Consider the following 16452-nt stretch of genomic DNA (forward strand, 5'->3'; position numbering starts at 1 on the left):
TTTATCCACTGGGCCACCTAGCCACCCCCCATAGTAAGATTTTAATAGAAACTTATTGCATTGAACTGTCCTCCAGGGAAAGGGCCTGAACTGAATATTCCAAGATTACACAACCTTTATTCCTCCTTCTACTCCCATTTCCTTGACTTTTGACTTGTTAGCTCCAATTCACTTGTAATCCTTTCATTGTTATTTCAGTGGGTTTATAGTATAATTAATATAATATGAAAATAACCTGTCCTATTGTCAGCAGGAAAGGATATTTTTCAATCAGTTTTATTTGTCCAGTGCTGAGTATTAGAGACATACAAGCAGAACAATTGATGACTATCTCGTCTTTTATCTGAAAAGAGTCTGACTTCAAATACTTTTTAAACAATAAACAGCAGTTTAGAAGGGAAACAAGTAGCTTTCATTGTCAATCTTCATCCATTTAGATGGAAGAGGACAGGGGAAAGGAAAGTGAGAAGGAAAGGGAGACCAGGAAAAACGTTCATTAACTCTTGGGGCTTATCTCTCCCTCTGCAGTACTGCCTTGATGTCTGCCACTGTGTCCAAGGCTGCTGGCCACCCTGGAGGGGCCCAGGTATCCTCAACACCATCCTCTGCTACCCCTCAGGTTTTCTCCTCCCAACTCTCATTACAGGCTAGTTTGAAAACTTCCTAGGCTGACTTAATCTTACCTTGTCATCTAAACTGCATCGGAGTTCTATCAAGACACTGGGCTATTTTTTCTCAGGATACTCAGCTTACTTTTAAACTACTTCCCTGGTAAGATGTTTAGCACCTTCCCCTCCCATGGTAGGGCAAGGTCAAATACTGTATTCTATAAGGAAGAATTTAACAATTAAAGACCCTTATGGCCTCAAAATTTGGTAACATGTAATTTCTTCCCCTTCCTCCCATCTTCACAGAAGACATCGCAGTCCCTACCCGTGGACCTTTAAATTCCTGGAATAAAATCCCACATCAAATCTGTTGCTTAGATTTGTAAGTGTCCTTCATAATTAACCTCAAGAACAACTTTTTATATGAGACCATACTTGATCCCTCTGGCTACCAGAAATGCCTCTTCTTCCCCCTTCCCCACTCTCCTCAAAATTATGATTTATTTACTGAATTTATTTGTATATATTTGTGTGTTGAGTACATATTTTGTGTCTCCAGTAGTACAATGTTTTATACATAATGGGTAATGCCTAGAATATGACCAAGGACAAGTTGAGCTAGATCATAAGGTGGTGCAGGTAGGTAGTGCTATGGAGAGAGCTTCAAGTTTAGATTCAGGAAGACTCATCTTCCTGAATTCAAATCTGATCTCAGACGCTTCATGTTTGTCTGATCCTGAGCAAGTCACCTAACACTTTGTTTTCGAGTTTCTCATCTGACCTAGAGAAGGAAATTGCAAACCACTCCAAGTATCTTTGCCAAGAAAACTCTAAATGAGGTCATAATGCAGATGATTAAAAACTGACCGAACACCAATAGATTGTAGGTTATTAATAAGACTAGGCCTGTCAGGTCCCATTGAATTCTGATTCTGTAATAAAACAAAAGAGAGATATTAATAAGATGTCCCTTTAGGCACTCATAGCCCAGTAAGAATGATAAGATATGTTCAGAGATAACTTGTATTATGTGATGTGTGGTATGAGTCCATAGAATATGAACAAAGTTCATAGGATAATAGCTTACATTTCTATAGCACTTTAAAATTTACAAAGTAATTTCCTCACAACAGCCCTGTAAGTTGAAAAATACAATGATTATTTCCATTTATCAGAGAAACTGAATTATAGGATTATTATATTTAGAATTAGAAGGGACCTTAAGATCATCTAGGACATTTTACAGATGAGGAAATTTGAATTCTGAGAAAGGGAAGCAATTTGACCAGAGTGACTCAACCTCAATCAGGAATTAATTTATCAGACATTTATTAGATTAGATATCATGCATGTAGCCTTAGGCTCTATTCTTCAGAATTATACAATAAATTGAGGAAATCTTAAAAAATTCTTAAAATGATTGCAACATTTTCTTACTTAGTTCCAAGAACTTCAGTCATGTTATATTGCCTCAACACCAGAAAATTAATGTAATCATCTTTTCCCAAATCACCTTGAGGTAGACCATTAGAAGGGTCAGGGAAAATGAAAGCTCCTTTGACAGAAAACACATCCTAATCTCAAGCCACTCTGATGTTCTCTTTATTAGTCTGCTCCAATCTGTGTGGCTCCTCATCTGGAGTCATTGAATTGAATGGAGATGGTCAGTTTTCCCAGAGCTCTTTTGTTTATTCTCATACCTTGCACCTATCAGAAGAGGAACTTAGGGATGAGATTATATTGGCTAAACCTGTGGTCAGCCTGCTACTTCTCCCTCTCTGCCTAGTACCATGATTGTTTCTCTGTGGTTTGTGGTGGCTAACAGTTTTTGACCTCAGAATTTATATTGGTTTAGATAAGATTAGCCTGTTTGGAGCAACTGACACACTTAGACTTTGTGTCATTTGGGTCACCCTGTTGGTTTAATGACAGTGAGGATCACCTTGCCTTTGGATTGGAGACCTAATTTGTATTGAAAAATTTGAAACAATGAGGTGTTCTCTTTCTGCTTGTTATTATTATCATTAATCATCATCATCATCATCATCGTCATGCCTCCTGGCATGTTATATGGAGCTTAAAGGTTTACAAATGGCTTTACATACAGATATCATGCCATTTGATTATCACAACAGACCTGGGAGGAAGACAGCTCAAGGATTATTTTCCTTACAGAAAGCTGAGGCCCAGAGATGGGAAATCAGTTGCCCAAGGTCAAATAGTCGGGTCCTATCATTCCATGTGTGAAAATTGGGATCATAAAGTGTTATAATTAGAAGGAACCTTTAGAGATAATCGTATCCATTATCTTCATTTTTCAGGCAGGAGACCTGATGTACAGAAATAAGAAAGTGAAATATTCAGATTCACACAAATTAGAAGAACCATTTAAGATTTGAATCGCCTACTCTTGGATCAATTTAATTCAATGCAGTTCAATCTAATTTAGTCCTATTCTATTCAAAAGTTATTAGCTGGCCACAAATGAAAAGACAGAAATGTAAAGATGCCAAATCAGTAATCTCTATTATATCACAGTATCAAAACCAGAAAAAACAATTATTGAGTATTTTAGGTTTGGTGTTACTTTTATCTTACTCTCTTAGAGTGTTACTCTCCTTTACCTTATTGTCTTAGAGTGGGACTATCCCAAGACCCCATTCCGGAATGCCTCCCATCCCAGCTACCTGTGACAGGTGCCCCAGTTCTATTTAACCAATTAGCATCAATTAGTTTTTACAAAGATATATTTACTTCAAAGGAGAGAAGTTATAAACATTTATACAAACACATACACCTCCAACACCTTCAAGTACATCACTTCGGTACCTAGGGAGAGTAAGCTCAGACTTGACATAGTTTCTAAATAACATTCTCCATACAAAATTCACTTCCAAATGGGACATGATCAATTGATAGAGGAGTCTGCATGTCTGTAATAGCTAGTTTGGGTCAGGCAGGTCACTTATGTTTTCACTCCTAAGTTCTGGCAAATCTCAGTATGGATTCCAACTCTTGGGCCTTGCTGTCTTGACCTTCAAAATTCACAAGGTCCTGTTTGTTTTTTTTATTTTTATTTTTGGAAACTTACAAACAGTCCTTCTCATTATGTGGTCAACATCTACAGAATGTCCATGGTCTAAATTGGAGAGCAGGGCACTTACACTATAAACATCGTCACACTCTTCTAGTAGTCTTCCCAACTTCTTCCAGACTGGGGAATTTCATCAGCCTCCTCATTACATTAATGTGATCAGAAAGATAGTCAAGGAAAATTGGGTAATTAATCTAGATGAGAATGTTTAACTTTAATAAAATAGAGGCAGTATAATAAAAGAGGTTCTCTACATATATTAACATGTTGAATGTGTACCAATTTTAACCAATAACTACCCACAAGAGTTATCAGAGTTTTTTTCATATATTTGTAGAGCTTGGGGCAATCCTTGGCAAACACTGATCTTCTGGAAAAAGCTGTAGGGTTATGTAACTCTCCTCCAAGTCATAGTTCACAAGCCCTGACCAACAATTTTTCTTTTTTTTTTTTGATTTGATGCTTTGATTTACTCAATATGAGAAAACTGCTACATTCTACACAGATTCTGATCAACAAATGTATTCCATCTAAAGGCTTTAGGGAGTTGCCCAGGTTACTGGGAGGTTAATTTTCCAGAATCACACAAGTATGTAGTAGAGGCATGACATGAGCTCAGGTCTTCCTGAGACAGAGGACAGGCTTCTCTTACTATCACCACCCTGTACTATCTCCCATACCAATGTATTATTTGCAATGAAAAAGCATATTCTTAAAAGTACCCTTAGAATATTTTCCCTATTAACCCAGAGCAAGCTCACTGTCCCACAGATACTCACATCATTAAAGGCATGAGGGATCACAGCTAGAGAATATGCAGAAGATAATTTGAAGTCTAGGAGCATTTATGAACAGGCACAGATTTCTGGAGGGGCAGTTTATGCTTCCTATAACTGCTGCAAGGCTTCCAATAACTACTCTAGTGGATATTTCCCCCATCCATGGCTCTCTATGGAATCTGCTTCCTAGCAGGTGTGGCAGATTGCTCCTGCCATGAATAGACATTACTCCCCAGTGCTCCATCCCATGGTTGAAGTTGGTTGTGTTTGTTGGAAATATGATTGCAGGGGTGGCTAGGTGGTGCAGTGAATAGAGCACTGACCCTGGATTCAGGAGGACCTGAGCTCAAATCCAACCTCAGACTCTTAATAATTACCTAGCTGTCTGACTTGGGCAAGTCACTTAACTCCATTGCCTTGCAAAACAAAAACAAAAACAACAAAAAAAGAAATATGATTGCAGACTTTCTCTCTACTACCAGCAGCTGGGCTTCTGCAATAGTCCTCAGCTAAGATAGTATCTTTTTCTTATAAAAGGAAGAGTTTTTCTTTTATCTTAGAGGATTAAGCTTCAGCTCTTTTAGTGAGGGAGATAAACACATCACACAGTTAGTCATTAGAGTAGGGACAAATTCTCTGCTACTAAGGAGGGGAGCCAGGGAACTCCCACAATCTTAACTGTATATGTCTCTTCTCATAAGCTCAGTCTTAGACACTAAATTCTAAATTCTCTTCAAACACAGAAGAGCCAAACGGTGAATTAAAATCATAGGCATTTGTCTGTCTTTGAACTTTGAATCTCTGTATCTGAGGCTGAATGGCAGGTTACAATCCCAAACAACTATTTGATTTAAAGTCAGAAATTCACCAAGCTTACCTATTAATCATTCATGAGAATCCTGGATCCTCAGGATTCATTGGGTAGGTTAAGGGATGGGAAAACTCATCAGGAGAGGAGACTGCCTGCAAAAGAAACTTTGTAAGAGTTTTATGCTTTGGGGTGCACTGTAATATTTCTCCCCAAACAAAATGTCAAGTTTCTCAAAATCTTCAATGAAAAAAATGTGATTGAAAACATTTAGATACTCAGTAAATGTTTATTAATTGGTGTCTCAACTAAAATATCATGTTCTGCAAGCAGCCTTTTCTGGTTCTCCTTAATGTTAGTGTCTTCCCCTTGAGATATTTCCCAATTCATCCTTTAACTAGCTATGATGTACATAGTTGTTCCTGTTCAGTGATTTTAGTCGTGTCTGACACTTTGTTACCACATTTGAGTTTTTCTTGGCAAAGTCCTTGGAGAGGTTTGCCATTTCCTTCTCCAGCTCATTTTACAGATAATGAAACTGAGTCAAACAGGGTTAAGTGACTTGCCCAGGCTCACAGAGCTAACCTGAATTTGAACTCAGGTCTTCCTAATGTGTGTGATAAAAATACACTAAACAAAATCTTCAGGGAGGAATATTCCATTCATTGACACCAGGCCCAGCTCTCTAACCACTGTGTCATCGAGGTATACCTGTATGTGCATAGTCATTTGTGTATTGTATCCCCAATTCAACTATGACCTCTTTTAGGACAGGAATTGTCTTTTATTCTTCTTTGTATCCCCAGTGCTTGACACCATGCCTGCTATATAACCTCTCCTCTAGGGTTCTCTCCTGACTAGGTTTTCACAATTGCCCTTTTCTGGTTTTCCTATTATCTCTATGACCACTCTTTAGTCTCTTCTGCTGACTCATCAACCAAACCCCTCACCTCCCACCTCAAAAGAATCCCTCATTTTCTTCATGATGCAGCTGTAGTACACCCAACTGTTTGCCCTCCCTATAATAATAATAGTTCTTTGTATGTTTTCTGTTTGTTTATGCTATCTATATTTATATATGTATGAGTCTTCTCCAAATATTAGGGATAAGCTCCTCGAGAGGGTTGATCCTTGTTATTTGTATCTCCTTCTCCTAGTCCTGTGCATGCCACACAATATATTCTTAATAAAAGCATGTTGATTGATATATGTGTGGACAAGATGAGGAGATATGGCCTAAAATGATAGTTCACTAAAAAGTGTGTTTAGAAATATGGTCAGTGTCAACCCAAATGGATGTCCCTAGAGGAGGGATAGGGGACTTATTTCTTGGCCCTAGTCTGTTCCACATTTTGATCACATTGACTTGAATGAAGGAATAGATGTCACCCTTATCAAATTTACTATGAGGGATGGCTAATGCACTGGGTGACAGAATAAGGATCCAGAAGATCTTGACAAGATAAAACATTGGGTGCACTTAAGCTGAAATTTAATAAGAATAAATGTAAAACCCTGTAGTTGTACAAAAAAAAAAACCTAACTGTTCAAGCATGATATGGGAGAGATATGGGCAGACTACAGTTTGTATGAGAAAAGATATGGGAATTTATTTGACTACAAATTTAATATATTTAACATATTACCTGATAGCCAAAAAAATTTTATGGGACCATAGTCTAAATGGGACTACATTAATGGAGTTAGAAGTTTCAAATCAAGGGTGGTAGCAATTCCATTGTCTTCTGCTCATATCCTATTACATCTGAAATCTTATATGCAGATCTGGAAACTATGTTTTAAAAAGGGTATTGATAAGGTAAACTATAGGCAGAGACTATAAAGGGGCTCAGAATATAGTTTTAATTGAAAGGAACTGAGAATGTTTAGCATGAAGAAGAAAAGACTTAATGGGTGGACAGAATTGCTCACTTTCAGGGATTTTGAAGGACTGTCATTTGGAAGATGGTAGGTGGTAATGGCAGAGACAAAAGACAAAGATGTAAACTTCTGTTTAGGAAGTTAATATTAAGGAAAATCTTCCTAACAATTAGAGCTGTCCAACAGTTTCATTAACTGCCTTTGAGGTAGTCTCCTTACACTGAAGGCAATAAAGTGAAATCTGGGTGATGCCTTTTTATTGATTGATAGATGAGATTACTGGTTTTGATCATAATAGATGCCCTATTAGGTTCTTTTTAACTCAAATGGTCAAACAATGTTTTCTGAGCATTGACAATAATTTAGTCACTTCTAGTCATTACAGTTAAAATTATTGGTCAACATTGTTATATTGACATTCTCAGAACTATTAAGATACACAGGTCTTTTTGTCTCCATGTTATATGGAACTTATCTGCTATACTTGTTTCCACTTTTAATTTTATTTGGGTTTTTTTTAATTTACTTGCCCAAGTTCACACAGCTAGGTAATTATTAAGTATCTGAGGCTGGATTTGAAGTCAGGTCCTCCTGACTCCAGGGCCAATGCTCTATCTACTGTGCCACCTAGCCATCCCATTGTTCCCACTTTTTAATTTTTCTTCCTCCTTGTTGTCAACTATTATTTCCCTCTAATTATCTATAGTAGTCCCTGTTCCTATTCCAAGAGTCTACTATGAATATATAAACCAGACCACCAAAATAATTAGATTTACCCTTAGCTTGAGTCAATAAAAAGTGAATGACAGGCACTATCATAAGCTAAAGAGCTTTAGGATATGGATGTTGAGATGTCATTTTGCTTTTTAAAAACTCCCCCTTACCTACTTGTTTTTACCGATATTCTAGATCATCCACTAGAGAGTATAATTTTGGAGAGGTTGGGTTTATTATACTCATTCAATGCAATACATATATGTGTGTATATAAACATACATACACACACATATATATTTGCATTTAATGAATGCTTATTGTATGATGAATGACTAAATTCCTTGTGGAGGTCAGATTTTTAAAAATATTTCATTAAATCACTGGTATGTTACAACTTGAGGTATAAAATAAAACCATAATTACAATGGACAATTTTATTTATTTTGGGAGGTTTTTGTTAAGTATTTTGGTCTTTTTCATTAACAGGAGTATATTTTTGGATAGATTTTAGTATTTAGTTGTGATTCTTGGCTTTGATGTTCCTAAACTCTATTATTAGTTTATTTTTATATACAGGCAAGTGTGTCCTCTCAAATAATTCCTATGACTAGCAGGGTTCTTTAACAACTGAACTACATTTTAAAAATGAGAAAGGGTTTAAGGAGAATGAATTCCTAAGCAAGCTGAAGAATGATAGATGAGTATGTCATCCCCCCATGCCCAAAAAAGATTCCTTTGGAGCTTTCTAATCTGCAAATAGTTTTGCTTTATAATTTTCTAAGGTTATGAAATTAACTCAGTAGTTGTAGTGTAGTTCATCACTCGAATTGCTGAGCATTTTAATTATCAACCTGCTTTTTATGTTTAGTGATTGCTAGTCTATTTTTGTGTAAAGACAAGCCACTCCCACTTTGGGGTTTGGTTTTGAGACCTAGTAAATTAAGGGTTGACTTAAATGATTTCTGTAATCCCTCATATTTCTAATACTATGTGTTCTAACACTCTGTGGTCTGTATTCCATGTTCTAATAACCCTCCTATTTCCAACACTATTTGACTTAATGGCTCTTTTAGTTCAAAAATTACATAGTCTTAGGGAAGGCTAGGTAGATAGAGCACCAGCCCTGGAGTCAGGTATACCTGAATTCAAATCTGGCCTCAGACACTTAATAATTACCTAGCTATGTGACCATGGTCAAGCCACTTAATCCCACTTAATCCCACCACCTTAAAAAACTTAAAAAAAAATTACATCATCTTTGTTCTAACTTTTAAGTTCTGGTTCCTTCCTGTTCAAACATTCTTCTTTTGAAACATCAGGAGCTTTCTTAAACACTCTCCCTATAAGGATAGAAGGGAGTCACAGATCGTTTTTGTCATATTAACAAGCTGAGTTGAGTTTAAATTACTATATCATCACAGATTCAGTCTTCCAGTCTTAGAGTGCTAAGTGCTCCCCAGGAGTCCAGGCACTTATCGTCTCTAGCCTTGACTGGTATAATAGTCTCCCATGTAGTAGTTTTCCTGAACAAGAGTGTCTTCTTTTCAAGCTCTACATATAGGGAGCCAGGATCTAGGTCTGAATGCATAGCCTTGTCCTTAGAATGACAGAATTTCAGAGAAACTCAAGGGTAATCTGGAAAACCCTACCTGAAGAAGATTCTGGGCCTATCATTACAAACTGAATGAGAATCCCTGTCTCCAAGGGGTTTGTTTACATTGCAGTAGTGATTCAGAGAATTATGAATGTAGCTTTAATGCTGTTAAAAATCTTATTATTTGTGGAAGACTGTTTGCTCCCTGTTGTTTGTATCCTGTCTCCCATTATCCCCTTCACCTAACCTTGGCCACAGAACTGGCGTGACAGAAAATGAGATGTTGAATTTGGGAAGGATCAGGACTTAAGTCTTATTTGGCCTGGGCTTCTTCATTAAAATAGAGGTTTTGAGTACAGCCAATCAATCAGAGAAAGGGCTTGTAGGGGTGGAGTGTACGTCCAGAGGGAGAACCATCCAAGCAGAACAAGCTACGTCCTACTTGTCCATGACTGTCTTTCACATGCTTCAAGATCACTATCACCCCTCTCCCCTACCACCCCACCTCACCTTATCCAGGCCAAACATTTCCAGTTTATTCCACCATTTCTTGGTTTCTCTGAATCCCTCACTGTGGCACTTGATCTAGTGATCTTTTTATAATGGAGTAAAAGTACAATATAGAAGAAGGAACACTGGACAGAATTAATAAACCTGGGTTCAAATTCTATTTCTACCACATCATTCAGCAGTTCAATGAAACTTGCATTCATATAGTTATTAACTATCTACTGTGCCCAAGGAGCTATGGTAGATGCTGTTGATAAAAAGATGAAGGTGGTAACAGTTCCTCTCCTTTGGGAGTGGGAATGAATGAATCTAAAAGGCATTTATTATCATGCTTAGCTTTGTACTAAGTTATTGAGAATGCAGAGAGAACACCAAGACATCTTTTTTCTTAAGAAGTATAATGGGGAAATGAGAGAAAGAGAAATTCAGATATATACATCTGTGTATTACCTATGTATTACAAAAATGTATATATGACATATTTGTAATGTATGTACATGTATTATATTAAAATATACTTAGATGTGTGTATAACATATATGTCTTATGCATTTGCCTATGCTACAGACATGCAAACAGATATGTAATATCTGTGTATATATGAACAAATATATGTGTGTACATTTATACATGTAATCTCTATGAGCTCAGAAGCAAGAGAGATAGTAATATATCTTCTTTAGTTCCTTTTTCATTAATAAAATCCCATCTCTTTCTTGAAGTTGAACCTTTTGGTGTTGCCAAGGACTTTGACTCTAAGAACTTTCTTTTTGAGTCATCAGTGGCTGCGACTGCTGAGGAGGCAGGGGCTCTTACCCCCATGGAGGAACTTGTTAGGCCCCTCTCTGTACAAGGTTTGCTTGCCTGAATGTTAGCTGCAGGGGAGGGGACCTTGTTTCTAGAACTCTAGGGCTTACCTGCCATGAATGACAGTGTATTAGTACTTGTTATTGGTACGTGAGGAACATTCACTTGAAGGGATATATTCCATACACATACAAATAAATATAGTCCAATTTGAGCAGATGAGAACATGTACAAATGGGATGAACCCAGTTAGCACAATTTACTAGCTATGTTGTCATCTTAGCTCCCTTGGCATCATTTTCTTCCTCTATATAAGGGAAATAGCAATATTTCTTTGATGAACTGATAGGGTTCTTTTAAAGTAAGTACCATGTAAACCCTCAATCCCTATAGGAAATAAGAGTTGCCATTATTATTCCAGATACTTAATAACCATTTTATATCATTATATAATTAATTACCTGTAGTATTATACATAGTTTCAAATATTTATTAAATTGAATGGATGTGGTAGCTAGCATCAGAGTACTATTTATATTAAGCAGATAATTCTGTCCTTTTCTTCCCTCCAGAATGACATGTTCTTTGCTTACTTTGGGAGGCAGCGGCCTGGCATTTGGCATCTCACAAGGAACAGATGCTTTTCAGGGCACAGACTAACAGGGAGAATTGTTTTAGAGCCCAGGAGATACACAGAGTTTCCAGCAAATACTTAGCAATCAATCAAGCATGGTTATGTATGGGGAGGTTGAAAAGGATTGAAGACTGGAGTATTTACTGTGATTCCTCCTGGCCCTCTGGTGCAGCTGCTACTTTCCTTCCCACCCACCCCCTTCCTCTGCCAAACTTTCAAAATATGGCAGCAAGGAAACAGTTCCAGTAAGTCTCATGAAATAAAAATGCCTTAATGAGTTTGCAAGTTATTGGTCATTCAATTCTTTTCACTGAAGCCTTCTCAATTTATAGTGTTGTTTTCCCCCATATTACCACAATTCAAAGTCTAGCTGTTGGATATTGCCAACATTGAACCAAAACCAGAGACTCTTAGAATCTTCCAAGATTTCTACCAAAGCTAAGACTGGCAATATCCTCTTAATGGATATGTATTGGACCTCTTTTGAATAAGGCATTGTACTAGATCCTGAGCAAGATGCGAATAAGTAGAGGACAATCCCTATCCTAGTGGTGAGCATAATGTTTCATTCCTATACCATTCCACAATTTCATGCTCATGGATGTTCCCTATAATCGTCCAGCTCCTAAACCTTCTACACTTCAGAACAGAATTCTTGATAAATTATTATCATCACTCAGACCCCAGAATAAAATAAATCTTTGAGCTGCTCTCAGGCAGAGAGATCCTCAAAAGACTTAGGCTTACTGCTAAAGAGGTGAAAATGCAAAGCCAGAAACAACATCCAAACTTCAAGAGTTCATAGTCTACTAAGGAAAAGATTGATTCATGAATTTCCATGATTTTCTTAATAAGTTTATAATTATATTTCATATTTTTTTATTTTGTAAACATTTGGAGAAGGTGTCAACAGGCCACTAGTCTGCCAAAGGAATCCAAAAGGGGTTATAACAAATACTCAACTAAGTGAATACACAGTTATTTAAAGAAGAAAGGACTAATGATAATGAAGGCTTATGGAAAGTTCTGGCTAGCTCCTGAGGTGATCTTTGAAAGACAAGAGTGATTGTTAAGCAGCAAGGGAAAGGGAGAGAACTTCATGTAACATGTTCAGGAACCAGCTAGCTGTCCAGTTGCCTGGAGTGGTCAGTGGCTGGAATCATGGAAAATGACACTAGTAAAAGTAATTTGGGGCTATAGGCTGAAGAGTTTGCATTTTAGCCTAGAGACAATAGGGAGCCAATGCAGATTTTTGGCCAATAGTGACAAAATCAGACTCTGAGCCTTAGGCAGAATATTTTGATAGCTGTACTGAAAATGGATTGTAGAAAAAGTGGAATCAAGGACTCAAATTCATAGGATATTTCAATAGATCAGTTAAGAGATGGGAGAAAGCAGGTAGAGTGAGGGAAAGAGAAAGACAGGGAGAAGAAAGGAGAGCAAGGAGGAGGAGGAGGATGGAAGTGAGAGCACAAACATGGAAGGGGATGGAATCGAAGGCTTAAATAAAGGAAATAACCTTTACAGGTAGTAGAGACAACTTTTCTTCAGAGATTCCAGCAAAGGACAAAAGACAAGATGTGGAGACATTTTGAAGTGTGAGGTAGGGAAGATAATAATAATAATGGTGATTAATTAATAATTGATAATGATAGCTAGCATTTATTTAGCACTTAAATTTGCAAAACACTTTACAGATACTTTCTCATTTTCTCACCACAACAATACAGAAAGGTAACTATTATTTTACCTCTGTTTTGAAAATGAAACAACTGAGGCAAATAGAGATTAAGTGACTTATCCATATTCACCCAGCTGGTAAGTGTTTTAGGGTAGACTTGAACTCTGATCTTCCTGAATCCTCATCCTGTGGTTAATCCACTCTGATCATCTTGTTTTGGAACCTGCCATTTTGATGAGAACAATAGGCAACCAGTCAGGGAAGAATCAAGCATTGCCTCTCTACAGAGAGCCCTGCTGAGTTTAAATAATGTGAATATGTAATGAACCCAATCATCTCTGGGTCATGGAACCTCTAGAGTCTAGAGTCTAGTGGTTCCAGGCCCTAGGAGTTCAGATGATGAAAGTTTTCCTTGCTTAGTAATTTAAACTGTTGAATCTAGGGCACTTCCACCCAGGGATGAATCATTAAAGGGGACTTCCAAGGAGGAATAATGATTCTATTAAATTGTTTATTTTGATATGGGACCTTGTTCATATCTATGATTACCATAGCATTGGATATTTCTTCAAGGAAACATTTATTCCCAATCCTGAATGGAAGCTATTCTGCAACTCAGAATCCTAGAGAATTTCTTGGACTGCTGACAGGATAAATGACTTGTCCAGGGTAGCGTAGGTTAGTCATGTTAGAAGGGAGTCTTGAATCTAAAACTTTCTGACTTCAATATCAAGGCTGGCCCTTTGTCTTCTAAAATGATCTACTGGTACTTCAGGATTTATATAAACATTTTATCCCTTTCTATTTCATTTTGTGAGATACTGAAACTTACACTCTAGTAGTGTAAATAAGATAGGGACAGGGATAACAATTATATGAAGTGAAATATCAGTTAAATTAAAATTCAGTACAGTGGAGAGTGCTAAAATTGGAAGCAGAATATCTGGATTCAAATTCTGTCTCTCTACCACTTACTATCCCTCTAGACTGTGCTGCTGACTCATTTTCATAAGACTCTGTCTGCCAGGATATAGAAACTTTTCTCCCTTGATGCTCCCTCTATCCCTACACTGCTTCTCGTTTTGGAAATACCTTCTACCCCTTTGACTTCTCCCTCTGATTATCTGACTCTTCCCTGAACTTCCAATTTAAGAAAGAAATATAGATACTTTCAAGATTTCTAAAATCATAATTCTCATAACAATCTAGTGAGGTACAGAGCAAGGATTATTATTCCCAGAATAATAGATATGGAAACCAAGATTCCAGGTAGTTAAGTGGGTTTGCCCATGACCATACTGCTAGTGAATGATGAATCTGTTTTCCAAGTTCAGTATTCTATTATACTACGTTCAATCAAGCCTATCTTCCAAAGTCTTAATTTCCTTTCTAAAAGAAGTCAAGAGGACAATCTCTTCTTAGTGTTTGGTAACACCAGACACTACTGATCCTTCCTTGGGTCACCTCATTTTGTCCTCAGGTTCTAGCTTTAAAGTCCTCCTTTTTAAATTCAACTGTCTGATAGCCATAATTCTGGAACCATAGCTTCAGAATGTCCAAGTTGGAAGGGGCTTTAGATGCTTTCGAATCAAGGAATAGAGAGAAAGGAAAAGGGAAGACTACCTCTATATTCATTCTGACTGAGCTCTGGCAGCAAAAAAAAAAAAGTATAAAGAACCAAGGAAAAGATGAGACAGCAGCAAAAACACAAGATCATCCATATGTGGACATTTGCATAATGTAGAAACTTTGGTGTCATGGTTGCCTTGTTGTCTGAGGTATCACATTTCGCTCTTCCATTCCTGGTTTCACTTTGACTCTAGGGACTGTTACCAAGTCATTTCACAAGGTATATGAAGTGTTTCAAGCTTCCCAGAAGCCAGACTTCATAGAGCTTCAAAGTATTGAATTAGACTCATTTCAACAGCTTTGAGCTAAGTAATTTGTTGATCTATAAAATGGGGACAAAAGTACTTGCTTTCTGTTGACCACTTGGGGGTGTTATAAGGCTTAGGGGAACCTTGAGGATTTCTTTGAAGATTTCATTTGAAAAGTTTACTTTTTTAGGGTAGTATTTGACTTTATGAGTTCCCAAGTCACTGTCTATACCATAATCAATTAAATGACCTCTGTTGGATTGACATCTGATCTTAGTTCCCAGAGGCTTTTCAATTGCATGTCCAGTTTTATACATTGGCATTGTTTAATTCCTTATAAGGATACAATCTATAGATTTATACAGTTGATTGAATTCATTCCAGATCACTTCCAGCCACTAGATACTTTTGGCTTTTAAAGTATGGAAATAAACCCATGCTTTTTATATATGTTCAAATGGAAGTGTAAGCTGCCACTGTCATATATAAAATAGAAGGGAGTGGAAGGGGAAGCCAGGAAAGAAGCTCTTGACTAGATGATTTTTAAGTCTCTTTTAGGGTCTAAAATTATATCTTATGCTCTAAAGACCCTTCTACTTATGGTTTTCTATGATCCTGAACTCCCATGTTGTTAAACTTGTTAAACTAGGTAACTGCTTACCTAATAATCTCTTTTTTATTTAGGGAAATATAGACATGATCTCACCAGAGATTACTCAGCCTTTATTCTCTCATTCTAACACTGTAGGGCACAAAAAAAGAAATACATATTCTTTCTGCCGGAAAGAAATTTATTCAGCAGTTTATGCTGGACTCTCACAGAACTACTTATATAAGCTATCTCCAATCCAGGATCACAGAACAGAGACAGATAATCAAAGAGTAAAAAGAAGGCAAGAGTGAACTGTATGCAGTAACATAGAAATAGTTTGGCATAGTAGAAACAGAACAGTCTTTGTAGTCAAAAGACCAGGGTTTGAGCCCGCAGTTTCCAGAAAGGAATATAAAAAGTATCATTGATCGATTCCTTCTAGAAATGTCTTAAGCAATTTTAATTTTTTTCAGGTACTCAGTACCATCTCTACCCATAGACTCTAAATAAATAGGGAGCATCAGTTATGTCTTACTCTCTCTCTCTCTCTCTCTCTCTCTCTCTCTGTCTCTCTCTCTCTCTCTCTCTCTCTCTCTCTCTCTCTCTATATATATATATATATATATATATATATATATATATATATAACAATGGAATCTGAAAATCTTCCTTCCTTCCAGGTCTTCCTTAAAAGCTAGCTCCTTCACAAAACCTTCCTGATATCCCTTGTTCCCAAGACATATATCATAAATAGAGGTAATTGGGAGAGACACATTTATTTATATCTGAAGGAATAAGGAAAGGTCTAGGTTTAAAAAGTGACATTTGAATTGAATTTTTAAGGGGAGAAAGCAATCTAAACGGCAGAGA

The 16452-nt window shown here is 37.0% G+C and overlaps 1 protein-coding gene across 2 annotated transcripts in view; it reads left to right on the forward strand.

Moving 5' to 3' along the window:
- WWOX (WW domain containing oxidoreductase) overlaps window positions 1-16452 on the forward strand; it is a 1413871-nt gene that overhangs the window by 939145 nt on the left and 458274 nt on the right. Inside the window, exon 9 of one of the 2 annotated variants that reach the window (XM_074203737.1) lies at window positions 11371-16174. The exons of the other annotated variant lie outside the window; for it this stretch is intronic. Coding sequence (XP_074059838.1) covers window positions 11371-11514 — 144 coding nt within the window. The 3' untranslated portion in view covers window positions 11515-16174. Of the gene's footprint in view, window positions 1-11370; window positions 16175-16452 lie in introns of those variants that run through there. 2 annotated transcript variants of the gene reach the window in all.

This window comes from Macrotis lagotis, chromosome 1, assembly GCF_037893015.1.
Source record: "Macrotis lagotis isolate mMagLag1 chromosome 1, bilby.v1.9.chrom.fasta, whole genome shotgun sequence".
Taxonomy (NCBI): domain Eukaryota; kingdom Metazoa; phylum Chordata; class Mammalia; order Peramelemorphia; family Peramelidae; genus Macrotis; species Macrotis lagotis.